The 13,989-nt window shown below is 37.2% G+C and overlaps 1 protein-coding gene across 1 annotated transcript in view; it reads right to left on the bottom strand.

Annotated features, from left to right (window-relative positions):
* Nucleotides 1-300: 300 nt before the first annotated feature.
* Nucleotides 301-13,989, bottom strand: part of LOC129768397 (proliferation-associated protein 2G4) — a 20,380-nt gene continuing 6,691 nt past the window's right edge. The window contains exons 5-6 of the mRNA XM_055770031.1: nt 1,085-1,217; nt 301-1,022 (exon numbers count right to left, since the gene is read on the bottom strand). Of these exons, the coding sequence (XP_055626006.1) occupies nt 604-1,022; nt 1,085-1,217 (552 nt within the window). The 3' untranslated portion in view covers nt 301-603. The remainder of the gene's footprint in view (nt 1,023-1,084; nt 1,218-13,989) is intronic.

The raw sequence follows: 13,989 nt of genomic DNA, 5'->3' as shown, positions 1-13,989 counted from the left end.
CAGTCAAAGACGAGAAGGACATGTTAAGAAAATGAAAAATAACTGAGAAACTGGTACCGGATGACACTGTAAAGACTTTGATGGAGGGCATCAAGCGAAAATGCGTTCAATTTTACACTCATGGTTCCATCGATTAACTTTTCTTTTAATGTTTGATGTAAATATATGTATAAAACTACCCTAAAATTTTGGTTTGAATTCTAAACATTATAAGAAAATTAGCATGACATTTTCGGTGTCGCAATAATTTCGTGTTCGCCCTTTAGTGAGTTTCTTTTTGCAATCATTCAACCCAAGCCATGTAGGAAAAACTATCTTTATTACACTTTTTTGTCAAATGTAACATGCTTTTGAAATTGTTTCTTCCTGTCGATACGAGTACTAATGGAACGACCTTTCATTCTCCGCTGCACGATTGGTTTCGCAACATTGCCAACAAGCAAACTTCATAGAGAAATAGAGAGAGATGAAAACTATTCCATTTCAACTGCTACTGTTAATCAGGTTCCATACGGGTGGGTGTGAATCGTCGGGTGGAAGGACAAAAATGTTGTATATAGAGAAACAGAACCGTTTTCACCATTCGGAAGAAAGGAGACGTTATTATGCTTTAGCGGGGGGAGTTTCTTTACTGGGTTTCGCTGACTCCACTGCGGGTGCATCGGCCTTCTCAGCAGCATCAGCTCCAGCACCAGCAGCCTTCTTCTTCTTCTTTTTCTTCTTGTCCTTTGATGCCACCGGTGCAGCTCCTTCGGCTGGAGCCGAAGTCGCAGGGGCGGCGGCCTTAGGAGTAGGTTTTGCTGCATTGGCGGAGTCAGTTTTTGCAGCTTTCACAATGCTAGCCAGGACCGATTTCTTCGCATCGATCAAATCCAGTTCGGTCTCGAGTAACTTTTTCATCTCCTCATCCTGGATGCTGTGTTCACTCTCGATGCAGGATAGATCGAAAGGATAGCCGGTAACCACGTGCAGTCCGTTGGGCAGGATCAGTACAGTGTTTTTGAACTGAGCAACGATTTCATCTGGAATGTTAGCCTTAACGTATTGCTGTGATTGATTTTTGTTTACCTCCAACAATACTTACTATGCTTCTCGTATAATACTTGGAACGGTTCAACCAGCTTGTGGGTCACGCACTCATGCACTCCCATCTTCGCCTTGGCTTCCTCTTCGAAGTTGCGCAAATTAAACGGCATCGTTCCGTACTTCTTTTTCACCTGAAATTCCAAGGTAAAAATAACTCTTATTAGAGCCACATTCACATCTACAAAGAGCACAGTAACAGAGGCATTCCACCAATCAACACGATTTTTCCGGAGACGGAGACTAATTTTTGAAAATGGTTTATGCAAAAATGGTATCATTTCAGAAAATAAATTATAACGGATGATTTGATCGAAATGGTGTCTTAGCCAAAGCTATAGATTCTAATTTTGCGGTTCTGGAAAGAATACACACTGAAAAAAACACTTTTGTTACCGAAAAACATTCGAAACGTGCTCGCGCACTTAATTTTGTTTTTCACACAAAATTTGATACAGATTCTTTGATCCATTTTTGCAATAGGCAAAAATCGAAGATAAACCAAAACACGTGTAAGAAAAGCAGTTGTCAACAATTAACTGAACGTTCAAAATAGCCGTATTTGTCAGCATAAGTGAGAGACATGAGTACCAACAAATCAAGATCAACATGTCAAAAGGGTCTATCTTCTTTGATCGATTCTCTTCATCTACATTCTCTTTCATTAATAACTCAGCAGTAACAGGAAGGGGACCTCGTTTGTCAAACTACATTGCAAAACTGGAGCAAAATATGTCTGAAAGGCCGTGGTTATCGAAAGAGAAAGTCGGTGAAGAGAATCGATCAAAGAAGATAGACCCTTTTGACATGTTGATCTAGAAATCTAGAATCGAATTTACATAACCCGCGTAAATTCGATGACGATGATTTCAATTATCGGGGATTGGAAGGGGGGTATTATTTGCGCTGGGTATTTCCGAGGAGGAATAGATTCCTATTTTGATCGTTAATAATTGAATCGTTTGTTTCAGAAACCCCATAAGTCCATTCGACATACTTGCGAGAAAACAACTATAAACTGTTTTTCTCAAAATTTTGACCTGGTCCTCCAATTTGTTGGTATGAGGTTCGATTATTAGACCCAAAACATATTATTTGGGATCACTACTTCATCAATATAACAGATTAAGCTCAAAATATAACGCTTCAAAGATGGTCCTAAGTCAACCTAAGTTTGAGGTTTCTCAAACAAATCAGAAATCAGTGGTGTATTTGGCGGTTTTGAGGTGATTCAATAAAATTTTATGTACTTTTCATGCTCATAATGTTCATACCAAGTAAGAATGGGGCTATTCATAAGTTATGATCTGCATTGAAGGTTGCCGAAGAGAGGGGAGGGGACTTGGTATTATTTTTATGCTCTTAATGCATAAGAAATACAAAAATACGTTGAGGGAAAAGGTAGAGGATCTGTTGGCGTCACGTATGTGATTCTTTTCCACCGTCATTTCCTTGAAGTTTTTCGAGTGAGAAAACAGGATGAACTGCTGAAAACTTGAAGTGGATTTTTTGGTCATGCTTTCCAACGAAATAGTTGTTTTCTTGCGTAGTTTCTGGTAGTTTAACGGACAATGGCAATGCGTTGTATTACAAGGTTAATTACAGTTCTCAGCTTGGTATTTCCGTGAGATGATTTGCCTCTCAAATTGTTTGAATAATTCCTATGTTTGTGTGCGTTTCCATTGACTCTTGCCCTTCGTAAGACTCCCGCTGTTTTTTGTTGTCCGCCGAACACCACGCTTACATTTTGCGGTCATGTCTGGTTCACAATCCAAATCAAAAGACATTCGGATTATGTTGAGTTGCGCATGCTTCTTGCGACGCCGGATGTGGATGATAGAAATTGTATTATCTATCGCAGCGTTGCCATGGTAACTATTAGAAACATGGACTTATAGGGTTTCTCAAACAAGCGAATTTTTGCAACCCCTATTTGAGAGGGTTCGTAGAACTAACTTTTTCTGAAATTTTGATAGTCGATGTAGGTACTATCAAGGGCTCAAAATCTGCCAGAAAGTGAATTTCGATAAATATGGCGTTTATGGGTTTTCTCAAACAAACGATTCAATTCTTTTACGGCTGAACGAAGTGGTATGATAATCACTATTTTCGAAAGATGAAATGTCTAAGAACCATATGCTTGCTACTTATTGATTGCTAAGCCAACGGTAGTCCTACATCCACATTGCGGTTATTCTAACTCAAAAACTAATACAGGTCGGACTCGATTATATACAGACTCGATTATATGTGATTCGATTATATACAATTTTGGATTCGATTATATACAGTTTGGAATATTTTTTTATATTTTAAATATGACTTATTTCAAAAAGAAATGTAATCTTCCAACGTTAAGATGTAATTTAAGTGGCTATTTCATGTACAGTGGGGTATCGTGATTTTTGAAGATTTTGATTGAATTTTCACCAGGAATTGCTTATATCGATATAGCAGCAAAATTAAGAAAGATAGAAGTTGGGTGTCAAAGAACAAATTGAAGAGCAGTTAGAGACCTTCAATTGATTCCATAGAAACAATCAAGTTTAATATAATTTTTAGGATAAATCTAATAATACCACATTAAAAATTTTTGACTTTTTTTTTTCACTTCCAAAATGTTATTAAAATCCACTAATTTAGATGTTCCACTACTATATCCTCTGCTAAATTTCCTCATCTTTCAAATGAAAGCAACAGAGTCTTCCATAGCGTACTTTGTAATGTAGAGCCAGTTTGAGGCAACAGAGTCCGAAACAATAAAAAAAGTTTAATAACTCTTCCATTGTTGAAATTCAAACATATGCGTAGAGGGATTTTTTTCATCAAATATGATCATTTATCACCTCCTGGGAGAATCTGGATAATTTTTTTTTTTCATGTGAGAAATGTGTTTTCTGACTTAAAGGAGATGAATCAAAAATCAAATTCCTCTTTTGTATTCAAAAAAAAAAAAAGAAAAATACATGCAAAAAAACGAATAAAAGAATTTTTTTGACTTGATTATATACAAGATTCGATTATATACAGTGAAAAGAAATCAGATAATCGAGTCCGCGCTGTACTTACAAAATTCTCGTCAGAGGATAAAATGTAGGAAATTGTTTAAATTTTCTTAAAAAATACAAAAAAAAATTACACTAAGCAAAAAATATTTTAAAAATCGTTTTTGGAAAAAAATAAATTTTTTAACAAAAACGATTTTTTCAAAATTCTAAAAAAAAGTTATATGAATAGTCCTTACGATTTCTAACAAGTCACTAATACATCGAGAGATGGACACTTTTACAGGGATTTTTTTTTATAACAACAACTTTTTCAGGTTTTCTTAAGGCGAGATCTTATTAAAACGACAAATTTCATGTCAACTCGACTGGCCGTTGGCAGGTTGGCAGCAGCATCTCAAATAGCAGTGAAACATTCTGGGTATAAACACATGGGTCTTTTAAGCAACATAGCATAATTGAAATATTCAAAAAAGAATTAGACTACTATTTGAAAAGGGCCAAACAAATTTCTTGATTTTTACAAACAATTATGCCTTCAACCTGACATTCTTGGGCGGTCTTTCCACTTGGTATTATTATGGCATTTTTTGAACTTTTAGCATAACTTTGAAGATGTTTCAAGCACCAAAATCTGAGGAATTTCCATTTAGCGAACTAGTCAGAGAAGTAAATTAAACAAAGAAACTATAAAAAAAACATTGATACTAGAGATGAAACGGATATCCGGCCTATCCGGCCAGTATTTGCTATCCGGCTGGATACCGTATATTGGAAAAAATCCAAAATTTCTCATTAACACAACATAAACAACGGGTGGCTCCATTCCGATCGGCCTGGGCTCCTAGCTGGCATCGTTGGTATTTTCTGAGGCGAGAAATCTCTGGTTACGGCTCCCTTCAGTAGGAAAGTAAAAGGAGTTGGCCCTGCTCATGAATTGTTGAGTCTGATAGGTAGGAACAGGTGTAGTCGCCTCCCTGATGTCGGTGATTGGCACTGAAGTGGCGGAAATAGGCCGACAAAAAATAAGCGAAGATAAAAAAACAACATAAATCATAACAGAATAACTCATTAGCTAGCGAGCGTAGCATAGCAAAACAATTTATGCTTAATAAAAATAAGGTTTGATTACTAAAATTCCAGAAGTTTTCAAAATTAAACTAATATTTATTTATTACCCAGTTGTTATTATAATGATGAATAAATTATAAATTTTGAGAGGTTGATGATGAAAACCGGTACGTTTTGCTTCGTATACCAGGTTAACTTCAGAGAACAATCTTCACTATGATACTATTGCAAGGAACAGAAAGATAAACTCTAGCAATTCTTGCCCTCGATTGACTGCTTCGATTTTAATGACCACCAAATTTAGAATCGATCGGAAACGTGATTCACAGTCCTGAAAGGTGTGTCGTGAGTTTTGTGTATATGGTTTGATTCAGTTTAGTCTCTTTTGTTTCATTTACAGGTCTTGAAGACGACGATGAGCCATTACTCTCAGAAGATTCGTCGCAAGATATTCTATATACTCCAATAACATCGCCAGCAAGACTGTTTACGTTTCAAAACTCCAAAGTAGTCTGATTTGATACTCGGGTCTAAAAAGGTTGCAATTAAGTAATTCTGATCTTCTCCTAAGTAGTTGAATCCTTATCAGAAAAAAATTATAGGAGGTTGTGTCCAAGATACGACCGCATTGTTGACGTAGAACTACACTGTTATTTTATATAAGTCGCTTGTTTATTCCTTCGGATATTATTCTATAATGCTGTGAAATTTTAGAAACAACTGCTTAGTAGAATAATCTCTGAAATGATTTTTTCATTGTAGAATCAGTTGACGATAATTGATTGATGATTCATTCTTGCCCTCGCAAAACAATCGTATGTCGCAATTTATTCCATGTCAATGCATTGAAAATTTACCTCGAAGGCTATTCCGGTGGCCTTTTTCGAAATTGACATAGACTCGGCTACAGTCGATTATATACATGTTGCAGCAGCACCATTATTCCATATCTCATAACTACATCAATATATCTTTGGCACCGCATGTAAACAACAACAACAACAACAACAACACTTGCAAGTATCAAATATCATGCTACATGTTATTTAGTATTGCCTCAAAGGAATCGCACCTCTAGATATCGTTCGTACAAACTAAGCGTAAACCAAGCGCCAAACAAGCGTTCACCATAGCATAGCATGCATACAGAGCCATACATTGGTGGCTTGAAACTACTAGCAATATAAAAATTTCTCATCATTTTGCGCTATTCTCAAAAGAAACGCTTCTGTTAATATTACTGGCCTCGAAAAGCGTTGCATTACTTTCTTATGCTCGAGATAAACGCAGCTGTCTCCCTTAGTGGAGGAAGTTTTGCTACTGGCAAGCAAAACCAAACCAAAATTCCAGAACATTTACTTTCTTGATGACTAAACAAGAGAAATAAACTCTTTTTGTTAATAACAACCTCGAAAACAGTAGCAATGCTTCATTATGATCAATATTAGCGCAAATGCAATCCTAGTTGAAGGCAGTTTTGCGACTGGCACGCGAACCCAAATAACTTATAACATTCCAGTAAGATATTCAAGATGCTTAGTATTCCCAAATAATTTTTTGGTGCACAACCTTAACGTCTGCTTCGCCATAACGTCAGTTTAATGCATTGATGCATTCTCAAAGGCACAAACGAAGCCCTTATGAAGACGGAAAATAAACAATGTTAACTGCTTGGAAAAAGACAGAATTATGCCACACAGCTTGTACTCTGCTGTAACCCCAATCGATGCGAATTCGCTGATGAGTTTGTCAAGAGCGACCGCCTTCACCACCAGCGGGGGGAGCTTGATTTTGGTTGCTGCCTGGGCGTTTACATTTTCGACCGACGCGCCGAAATCGCCTACTTCGCTGTTGTTCGGTGCGGTGTCACATTCGCGAAGGCTCGGTTCAGTGTGAGCGCTTTTCACTGCACCAACACCGCGTGCATCATTAGATGACGCTTACCTCGAAATTTTATTGCCCCTGGCAATGCGTTCGTTTTTTGCAGGGCTCGAGCCTGCCTTCCTCTTCTTCTTGCTCATCGCACACTACGCGAAGCGTCCAATTTATGACGCGGAAAGAAGAACACACGATACGAATAACGCGAAAAATGAACAGAAAAATCAAACGACGATTTCCAAGTTGGATTACCACTAGAGATGGGCAAACCGTTCACGAACGGTACGAAAGAACTAGTTCGCCGAAAAGAGTGAACGAACGGTCGTTCTTTTTCAAAGAACGGTAGTTCTCCCCACGAACTGATTACGAGCGAACGGTTTGTGAACGAACTAAATCCGAAAGAACGGTTTGCGAGTGAACTGTTTGTGAACGAACTGGTTCAGAACGAACTGTTTGCGAGTGAACTGCACGAGAAAGAACTGATTGAGAACTGACTTTTAAAGAAGAAGCAGCTTATCTTCCCCCACTAAATTTCAAAAATATAATCCAATCCAACGATATCAATTTATTATTTATTATTTATTATTTATTCATCTGACTTTTTGTAGTCTTAATGAATTAAGATGGGGAAAAACCAAATAGAGGAGGCCAAAACCCCATATCTTTTCATTCACATGCAAAACATATATAAGTATAAAAAAAAAGTAGCACATTTTGAACACAACAAATATAAAAAAGTAAATAATAATAGGCGTTAACTGTGGTCAAATCATAAAAAAAATAACAAAAAACTAATTGGGAACTGGGCCCTTGTCCATAGTTAATGTCGTTGTCAGTGGTTCATCCTATTCAGTTCTGTGAGTCTGTGTTTGAATGCGGACGCAGTAGAGCCAAAATCAAAGTGAGCGAAAACTTCATTGAAACTTGCCGACATGAATCGCACAGGGTCATGGAGGCCATACAAAGTATTTCGGGGCTCAAGAAGCAGAAAGTTTCGTTGGCGAAGCAGTCGTTCAGGAGCGTAGATGTTAAGCTGTCCTAATAATTCCGGTGCGTCAGCTTCTCCGTTGAAAATTTTTGCAACAAACACAGCTTGGTCAATACTCCTTCTCTGTTCCAATGTCTGCAGTCCCAGCAATCTGCATCGATCTTCGTATCGGGGAAGGTTCAATGCATCTCGCCACGGAAGACGTCGGAGGGCATATCTAACGAATTTCCTCTGTATTGCTTCGACTCTTGCGGTCCATGTTGACTGGTATGGGCACCAAACTACAGAGTTAAATTCCAGAATCGATCGCACCAGAGTGCAGTATAGAGACCGCAGGCAAAGTGGGTCGTTAAACTCTTGGGATATTTTAAACATGAATCCCAGCTGGCGGTTAGCTCTAGAAATAATGTCGTTGTAGTGTGATCGGAAGGTGAATGCTGAGTCTAGGATGATCCCGAGATCATGAACTTGATATACACGATCGAGAGACTGTCCGTCAATTGCGTAATCGTACTCTGTCGGATTGAGCTTGCGGTGGAACGTGATAACGTTGCATTTATGAATGCTTAGCGTAAGCATGTTCCGTGTACACCATTCAGTGAAACGATTCAGCAGCCGTTGTAAAGCGTAACAGTCCTCAATACTCCTCATGACCATGTAGATTTTGACGTCGTCAGCGTAAAGCAGTCGATAGCCGGGTGGTAGTATGACAGATAGCTCATTAATAAATATTGAAAATAGCAAGGGGCCCAGATTGCTCCCTTGTGGCACGCCAGATAAATTCGAGAAATGTTCCGAAGTTACCGACCCAATGCTAACAGTGAGCCTACGATTTAAGAGGTATGATTTGAACCAGCTGATAATATCCGCGGAGATACCGATTCTCCCTAATCGTTCCAACAGTATTCCATGATCAACTCTATCGAAGGCAGATTTCAAGTCTGTGTAGACGGTGTCGACTTGGGCACCAGCATCAATGTTTTTTATACAAAAAGAGGCGAACTGAACTAGGTTCGTGGTAGTTGACCTTTTCGGATAAAACCCGTGCTGATCCATGGCAATGTAATTCTTGCAAGAGTCGAAAAGTAGGTCGTTCATAAGAATTTCGAAGCTGTCTATTGATGTTGGATTCCGGCTAACATTCTATGTTGTTCTTAATACCGCTTAACGAAAGAGCGAAAGAACGGTTCAAAAGAACTGATTCACTTAGATGAACGGTTAATGAGTGAACCGTTCATCAAAATGAACTGTTTTGCCCATCTCTAATTACCACTGGTGGGGTCCAATCTTAGATCGAAGCGCAGCGAAAGCAAAGTGAACTGGATTACTCAACAGTCCGATGCCGAATGAAAGTTTGCCTCAGCGAGATCCACTGTTTATACTCTAGGCAAGTATTCCCCTTCATTCTTCTTCTTTTCCTTTGTTCACGGAGACTTTAAATCCTACGATTTCCCCTCCGTTGGTCGTCGATAAGTTGCTCGTTTTGATATTCTGTTCGGGAAAGCACACAAATGGACAGAACAAATGTATGGGAAAATAGAAACACTTAAAGTTTTCATGAATTTTAACTATTTACTAACAAGGGGATTCTAATGTATGGCATATTAAACAAATCTTACGGAATTTCCGATTCGTTTAGTATGTAAATCGCCAAAATCCGTTCGCGGCAAAAATAGTTATTAACGTTAACTTTATTTCATAAAAACGTGACCTGTTTTCTGATTTGACACCCTTAATGAAAGACGTAGTTCTACGTCAAAAAGCCCTGTTGAAGATTACTTGCAGAAAACTAGAATCTCTATTAAAGGATATCCACGGAAACGCGAAAACGCGAAATCCACGGAAACGCGAAAACGCGAAATCCACGGAAAAATATATTCATAGTTCATTATTTTTTATGTAAAAATGTGTTTATTTCTTCTAATATGTAATCCTTTATTCGCTTCATGCACAAATGCAGTGTCATCCAGTTTCGTATTTGCAAATAAAAAGCCGAATATCCGACGGCCGGATATCGAGCTTTGAAGCTATCCGGTATCCGGCCAAACTACCAAACTGCCATCGGTAGGCCTTGTTAGATTCTTGCAAAGCAAGGATTTAACCTTGAAGTGTAGAAAACATGGGTTGTTTCGTGATCCATTTGTAACAGACGGACGCGAAAAACGAGAAAACTCGTGAGCGGTCCGCAATGGTTAAAAATTAAAATTTATTTTTCTCAAAAACGTTTTTTTTAAATTCTCAAAAAATATATATGAATATCCCTTACAATATACATGAATTGACCAGTCAATTACAGGTCGGACTTAATTGCATAAAGTTTGAAAAAAATACTTTCTTTATATTTCAAATATGATTTATTTGAAGAAAAAATGTAATATTTCAACGTTGAGGTGAAATTTAATTGGCTATTATAAGTACAGTGAATTAAAAATCGTAATTTTTGAAGATTTTGATTGAATTCTCGTCAACAATTGTTTATAACGATATTGCAGCGAAATTAAGAAAGATAGAAGTTGGGTGTCAATGAACAAATTGTAAAGCGGTTAGTGGGCTTCAATTTGGTTGATAGAAACAGTCAAGTTTAATATGAATTTTTGCGATGAAATAAATATGACACCTTCAAACTACTATATTTTAAGTTTTTACTTCCAAAATATTACTTAAATCCACTAATGTAGATGTTTCACAAATATATTCTAAATTTTCTCGTCTTTCAAACTCGTCTCACGGTGCGTATTGTTTAATGGAGAACTAGTTTGAGTCGAACCGAGCCCGAAACAGAAAAAATGTTCAATAACACTGCCATTGATGAAGTTCGACCATATGCGTAGAAGGATTTTTCATTAAATATGATCGTCTCTCTCCTCCTGAGAAATTCTGGATAGATTTATTTCGTGTTAGATAGGTATACAAAATTGAATGAAATTGATAGTAAGAGGTAGCTAATAGACTAAGCTATCATTTGATGCCAAAACCTCGCCACATGGTTGTTTTCCAAAGCCATGAAAGATTATAAAAGTTGCTGTTCGATTTGTCGAACACTTGGCATAAAATGAGCTAAGGGGATGAAAAAGGATGATGATGATGAGAATCTAAAAAAAATGATTTTGAGAAAAATGAATTTGAATTTTTAAAATATTTTCTTCTCAGTGTAATTTAAACATTTCCTACATTCCATCCTTTGACAATAATTTTGTAGATGTAGGTCGAACTCCATTATATACAGACTTGACTATATACTGACTCGATAAATGACAAAAAAATAAAATAGAACCTTATAATTTTTTTTTGCTCCGTCGATGGTAACACTGCATTCCCCACTTCGAGACGATAATAATCGGCTACTGGTTCAGTCTGATCGTATGGTTTTTAGTGTCAAGATGTGTATTTTTAATGAAATCGTATTACTCGAGCAACCGAAGCCTAAATGAAACTTTATCCTCTTATGGTAAGAATTTCAACATTTCTCGTCGTCGATTACTCCTTCTGGGGGTACGTGAAGGACTGTTGCTATGTTAATAAGCCACAAAATTTGGAGGAACTCAAAGAAGAAATAACTCGGAACAGCATCAAAGTCGTAGTGTTAGAGTTGTGCATGAAGAATTTTGTTCACAGTTTGAAACGCGTTATCGAAAAAAGGGATGGCCACATCGAAAATGTCCTAAAATAAGCTTCCTTTTCGTCTTTAAAAATAAAAATCGATTCACTTTTGTAGAAGTATGTATGACCCTGTATGATTCAATCATATACAATTTTAGACTCGATTATATACAGTTCGAATTTTTTTTTGTGTTTCAAATATGACTTATTTCAAGCAAAAATTAAATATTTCAACGTTCAAATGAAAGTTAACAGACTATTTTGAGAACAGTGAAGTAAAAATCTTGATTTTGGTAGATTTTAGTTGAAGATCCACCAGGAACTGTTTAAAATGATATTTCAACAAAATTAAAAAAAGGTGAAAGTTGGGTGTTAGAGAACAAATCGTAGTGGTTAACGAGCTTTAATTTGGTTGATAGAAACATTCATGTTCATTATATATATATATATTTTTGATAAAATTGAAAATAACACCACTAACCTGAAAGTATGTGAATGGTATTTTATGATTTTGAGAGGATGAGTCAGAAATTAAATTCTTCTTTTATATCCAAAAAACGAAAATATATGAGTTATCAACACCACAGATGAAACTCCAGCATCGTTAACAAAAACAGTAGGTAAAGCAGATACCACGGGTTCATGTTTAGACATTAACTAAACATTTAAACAAAACTAACACCATGTGGCAGAGCTAGGCTGACCAAACGTACCGTTTTTAAGGGGACATTACCGACCCTTTTTGATTGTCCCGTCTTTTTATCAACTTGTACCGTATTTTGATTGTAAAGAAAATAATATCCATTTCTTTGTCATTGTTTTCAATAACAGAGTGCTGCAAAAAATATTTTTTTCATCTGCCAGTAGCTCTACCTATGGTTTTTCATGGACTGCGACACAAATCTGAATGTCCTTGAGTTTGAACCCTTCTTATTTTTTTTTATCTGTATTATAGAGACTTTCAACACATTTGGTTGGTTCGTCACTCAACTTCCATTTTTGGAAGAATGTCGGGAGTGAGAATTGAACTCGTGACCTTTAGCGTGAGAGGTATGGATGTTACCACTACGCCAGATCGCCTCCGAGCCCTTCTTACCCTAATATGGAAAGCGATACATCATTTTGAATTTTTGAAAAATCTGATTTGATTTCTTTACCTATGCTTATATAAATCATAATTCTTGGGTTTGGGGATCTAAAGTTTGAGCTGCAAGTCATTCGGATACCGTACAAGTTTCCCTAATGTTACCAAAACCCTTGAAATGGTCACCAATGAGCAAGTTTTGACAAACAATGAAGCTCGGTATGCCGAATGATGGGATTTGGTTCTGGTCATAAAGAAGTCACTTCTCTCGGAAACCTGATCCGGAACATATCCGGTTCACGTCAATAAGGTCATATAGGTTTGAATTATTCACGAATAAGCTATTTTTGAAAAATCATGAAGTTAGATACTCCAAATGACGGGTTTTGTGTTGTTTTGGTTCCGGAATCTATGGCCCCTAAACATGTCCCCGCCAAATGAAACTTGTTGCATTCAATTCGGTTCAGCCGTTTCCGAGAAAACTGATCCGAAACATTAGTTGTCTAGTCAAGCAAAAAAGTTCTAACGGATCTCTATATATAAAAATGAATTTCTGTCTGGATGTCTGATTCTTATGTATTTGGAAACTACTGAACCGATCCACATGAAAATTGGTATGTAGGGGTTCTCGGGGTCGGGGAAGGTTCTTATGATAGTTCGAGACCTCTCCCCCTCTCTAAGGGGGGTGGGGAGGCTGCCATACAAATGAAACACAAATTTCTGCATTACCCAAGAATTATTCAAGCAAACGAAACCAGATTTGGCATGTGGAGGTTTTAGGATGCAATAATTTTTTTTACGGTAGTTAGATACTTCACCCCCTCTCTAAGGGGGAGCTGCCTTACAAATGAAACACAAATTTCTGCATTACTCAAGAATTAATCAAGAAAATGAAACGAAATTTGGCATTTGCAGGTTTTAGGATTTGTGCTCCCGTGGCCGAGTGGTTAGCGTCACACATGACATGTTCGTTTCCCGTTCTGTTCGGGGGATTCATTCCATGTAACGGAGAAACATGTTATTTGCAAGTGGTTTAGAACATCATGAACGAGGATTGTTTGGAAAATAATCTGATATTATAATGACGAGTTTTGGGTAGAAGTACTGGGAATTTTATAGTAAAAGGTAATTTCAAATGGTCGATTAGAAGATCAATCAATGAACAGTTCTGCGATTGGACCCATGAACATGCGCTTGGTAAGAAAATGTGATTGTTTGAAGATATTGATAACAAAAAAAATTTGGGCGGGACGAAGTTCGCCGGGTCAGCTAGTGTTCAA

Source organism: Toxorhynchites rutilus, chromosome 2, assembly GCF_029784135.1.
Source record: "Toxorhynchites rutilus septentrionalis strain SRP chromosome 2, ASM2978413v1, whole genome shotgun sequence".
Classification (NCBI taxonomy): domain Eukaryota; kingdom Metazoa; phylum Arthropoda; class Insecta; order Diptera; family Culicidae; genus Toxorhynchites; species Toxorhynchites rutilus.
This window is presented reverse-complemented; position numbering and strand designations above follow the sequence as displayed.